The sequence below is a fragment of the Trachypithecus francoisi genome, unplaced genomic scaffold (assembly GCF_009764315.1).
Source record: "Trachypithecus francoisi isolate TF-2019V2 unplaced genomic scaffold, Tfra_2.0 Lachesis_group8, whole genome shotgun sequence".
NCBI classification, from domain to species: Eukaryota; Metazoa; Chordata; class Mammalia; order Primates; family Cercopithecidae; genus Trachypithecus; species Trachypithecus francoisi.
In genome coordinates, this window is record NW_022681473.1 from 16,572,675 (window position 1) to 16,577,616 (window position 4,942).

The 4,942-nt window shown below is 39.5% G+C and overlaps 1 protein-coding gene across 1 annotated transcript; it reads left to right on the forward strand.

The window, feature by feature from the left end:
* The first annotated feature begins 358 nt into the window (after positions 1-358).
* On the forward strand, positions 359-1,291 carry LOC117080732 (olfactory receptor 4C12-like). Its single transcript, XM_033205963.1, has one exon. The coding sequence runs from the start codon at positions 380-382 to the stop codon at positions 1,289-1,291; it is 912 nt and encodes a 303-aa protein (XP_033061854.1). The 5' UTR covers positions 359-379.
* Positions 1,292-4,942: the final 3,651 nt, after the last annotated feature.

The window sequence follows — 4,942 nt, forward strand, 5'->3', positions numbered from 1 at the left end:
CAGCTACTTGGGAGGCTGAGACGGGAGAATGGCGTGAGCCCGGGAGGCGAAGCTTGCAGTGAGCTGAGATCTGGCCACTGCACTCCAGCCTGGGTGACAGAGCGAGACTCCGTCTCAAAAAAAAAAAAAAAAAAAAAGGAAGAAAATTAAAAACAAACCAGAAAATTATAAAGAAGAAAATGCATACTATTCATACTTTGTCAAATGTCAAATAGAAACAAATAAACAATTGACACGGTTTTGTGTTTGTTTTTACTTATTGTAAAGCTAGGAAACATATGACATCAAAGATATATTTATTCACTAACTGAAAGCCTTATTGTTGAGGGTGAATATGACTTATTTTTCAGAGCAGTCACCTGTCACCTGAACACAACTGATGATGAGGATGAATAATGTGACTGAGTTTGTTCTCCTGGGCTTGACTCGAAACATGGAGCTTCAGAAATTTTCATTTGTTGTGTTTTTGATTGTCTACTCAGTCACCTTGGCAGGCAACCTGCTCATCATCCTTACCATTAGCACCAGCAGGTCCCTGGTATCCCCCATGTACTTTTTCCTGTTTTACTTATCCCTCATGGATGGCTGCTGTTCTTCATGCATGACCCCCAAAATGCTAGCTGATACTCTTTCTGTGAAAAAAACCATTTCTTTTAGGGGGTGCATGACTCAAGTCTTTGCTGGGCATCTTTTTGGTTCTGCTGAGATTGTGCTTCTCACGGTGATGGCCTATGACCGCTATGTGGCCATCTGTAAACCCCTGCACTACATGACCATCATGAACCAACAGGTGTGTAGACTCCTTGTGGGAGCAGCCTGGGTTGGAGGCTTTGTTCATGCAACAATTCAGATCCTCTTCACAGTCTGGCTGCCCTTCTGTGGCCCCAACGTCATAGACCACTTCATGTGTGACTTGATCCCTCTGTTGAAACTCGTCTGCATGGACACTCATACCCTTGGTCTCTTTGTTGCTGGCAACAGTGGATTTGTCTGCCTGTTGAACTTTCTCCTCTTGATTGTGTCTTATGTGGTCATCCTATATAATCTGAAATCTCACAGCTTGGAGGGGAGGCGCAAAGCCCTCTCCACCTGTGTATCTCATATCACTGTAGTCATCTTGTTCTTTGTGCCCTGCATATTTGTGTATCTACGTCCAGCGACCACCTTCTCCATTGACAAAGCGGTATCTGTGTTTTATACCATGATAACTCCTATGTTAAACCCTTTAATCTACACCCTTAGAAATGCAGAGGTGAAAAATGCTATGAAGATGCTCATGGTTAATATGTAATTTCTCTGCCACTGCTGTAATATGTAATACTCTGATCTGACTGGAGTCTGTAAGATTTTTGGGAGCTGGAGCACCTCCTAACATGCTCATTACTGTATTTCTCTCCTCCTGGTTTTCTGATCTCCTTTGGCCCCTTGTCTTCTGGTCCTTGAGGCTGATCCATTTGTCAGTCTAATTCTATCATGACAAACCCTGTTTCAAGGACCAAAGAGTGACTTTATTATGAATCTGAAATCAACAAAACAGGTAATTGGAATATGGATAGACAAAATGAAGTGAGAAATTTGTTGAGAAAAGGTAGTATGGTGCAGAGGTAAGAACAGATTCTAGAGTCAGTTTCCTGGGTTTGACTCTGACCTAGGAAAGTTATTTAACTTGTTTATTCTCACATTTTCTTCATTTGTAAAAATGGTAATGATAGTATCTCTCTCAAAATGTTGTTGGGACATTTAAAATGCGTTAGTATTTGTTAAGTGTTTATAACAGTATGAATGGTAAATATTGCAAAAGTGTTTTTTGTTTGTTTTTTTGAGACAAGATCTTTCCTTGTCACCCAGGCTGGGATGCAGTGGCATGATCTCAGCTCACTACAGCCTCGACTTCCCAGGCTCAAGCCGTCTTCTCACCTCAGCCTCCCGAGTAGCTGGGGCTATAGGCGTGAGCCACCACAGCTGACTTATTTTTGTATTTTTAGTAGAGATGAGGTTTCACCATCTTGCCTAGACTAGTGTCGAACTCCTGGGCTCAAGTGACCTGCCCACCTTGGCCTCCCAAAGTGCTGGGATTATAGGAGTCAGCCTAAAAGTATTTTTTAAAAGCCAAACATATTGACTAGTGCTGACCCAACTTCCATTTGGGGCCAATTTTGCCTTATGTCTCCTTCAGAACTAGCAGGATGTTTGTTTTTTCTGGATCGGGATCTTTATGGGTCTCGCCCTGGTCCTCGTCTCCTTAGGTGGAAAAGACACCTTCACATGTGATCAATATTATGTCATATAACTGTTTCCTTGGACTTCAGGCAAGGACATGATTGACTTTTAGGGTGATTATTTAACCTCTGGAAGTCCTGTTAACAGAGTTTTGGATGATGTGGAAGAATTTGACTGTGGTGTCAATAGAGCTAGGATGGAACTCTATCTCACTAGTTCATATAACATTGTATGTATTTCACATCTCTCAATATCTTATTTTAATCTTTGTTTATATGTACAATGAAATGGTAGTACATATTTCATAGGGTTATTTTAAGCCTTAGATGAGACACTATGTGCAAAGTGTCTAGGATAGTACTTGTCACTCAGTGGATGCTTAATAAATGTCACTGTTTTTGTTGCCTTTACTTCATCATCAGTGTCTCATTTCTGTCTGCTTTGGAAAAAAACTACATGATTTACAGATATTCAACTGTGTGTAGGTATTAGGAAGTCATGAGGAACTTTCTGATTCCTGACAGTAAACCTCCCAAAATTAATGCAGGATGGATGAGATTAAGCCTGAACAATTCACCTTAGAAGTCTGAATGTCTCTTTTTGCAGCCAACAGACCCATGAAAAAATGCTCATCATCAGTGGTCATCAGAGAAATGCAAATCAAAACCAAATGAGATACCATCTTACACCAGTTAGAAAGGCGATCATTAAAAAGTCAGGAAACAACAGATACTGGAGGGGATGTGGACAAATGGGAACGCTTTTACACTGGTGGTAGGAGTGTAAACTAGTTCAACCATTGTGGAAGACAGTGTGGCGATTCCTCAAGGATCTAGAACTAGAAATACCATTTGGCCCAGCCATCTCATTACTGGGTATATACCTAAAGGGATTATAAGTCATGCTACTGTAAAGACACATGCACACGTATGTTTATTGTGGCACTATTCACAATAGCAAAGACTTGGAACCAACCCAAATGTCCATCAATGATAGACTGGATTAAGAAAAAGTGGCACATATACATCATGGAATACTATGCAGCCATAAAAAAGGATGAGTTCATGTCCTTTGCAGGGACATGGATGCAGCTGGGAACCATCATTCTGAGCCAACTATCACAAGGACAGAAAACCAAACACCGCATGTTCTCACTCATAGGTGGGAATTGAACAAAGAGAACACTTGGACACAGGACGGGGAATATCACACCCCAGGGCCTGTCGTGGAGTGGGGGGTCGGGGATGGATAGCATTAGGAGAAATACCTAATGTAAATGATGAATTGATGGGAGCAGCAAACCAACGTGGTACATGTATACCTATGTAACAAACCTGCAATTTGTGCACATGTACCCTAGAACTTAAAGTATGGAAAAAAAAAAAGTCTGAATGTCTCCAAAATCAAAATCAGGCTAAAGAAGACATAAAATTTAATAGAATCCTTAAGACAAATAAGAAAGTTATAGCATAATAATCAAAAATTTTAGTAAAGTTTATTAGTATTTACTACAATGTGGTTCATGCTAGAAAGTCATTGTCTTGTTAATCTGCACAAGAGCCTTATGAAATAGATACTGTGTTTCTTGATTTCTAATACAATTGGATGAAGCTGGGAAAATTTAAATAAATTACTTTAGTCACAGAGGTAGCAAATACCTGAGGTAGGATTTGAACTCATGTAGTTTTGCTTTAGAACTTACACTTTTAGGCACTATGGTATATACCAGAAAAATGACACACATTTGAATAAAGAAAAATTCTAGTCAGGGCAAGGAGCAATAAATAAACATTTTTAAGAAAGGATAAATTCAGAGTGAAAAGGGCTTAAAAAGGTGAAACCTGTGATGTGATCGAGAGCAACTCGGAAGGCAGGGTGGGGGTTCCTTCAGAAAGGGTGTGAAAAAGATTTTAGTGCAAGAATTTAGTGTTTAACCTATCAGGGTGAGGAACAATGAACTGAAAGTCGTAAGTAAAACAGTAGAGAGAGATTTATGTATGTTGAGGGGGAATATTATCTGACCTGATGCAACTCTTGTCTTTAATTTCTCTCTTCTCTTTTGACCCTAATATCACCAACTAAATTTATCATATTATAATTAATTCATCTCTAATCAAAATCAGGATGAAGCAAAATCAAGCATATGCATCCAAGCAACCACTTTTCCCAGAAACCTTTGTGTGTGCCTCTGGCAGTTGCTGTTTTTGATGGACTTTTTGGTGTAGTCAACGACATTGATCTCCATTTTGCCTCTGTGTGACTATTGTTTTAAAATTAATTTCTATCTTTTTTCCCATGTAAAAAATTCACTTAGTGAAGTTGAGCTAGGTTGATTGGTAAAAGGAAAGCTATTTAACCAATTGTAATTGATGTTTTCACACCTTGTCGGAGTCTGTACAATTGTTTCCCACTCAAACATGTATCTGATCTCATTCAGCACCACTCTCTCGCTTGCTCACTGTGCTCCAGCTGTAGTGACCTCATTCTTGTGCTCGGGCCATTGTACTAGCTCTTCTTTATTTCCCAAATGCTCATCTTCTAGATCTTCACATGGCTGTATCCTTGTCATCACTCAGTCTGCAGTTCAATTTGTCCTCCTTAGAGGTCTTCTTGATCCATCCATGTAAAAGCATTCTCTATCTCTTTGAGTTATCTTCTATCACATTACTTTGTTACATTTTATCTACAACATTTTCACCATGCGATTGTCAGATTTAATTTA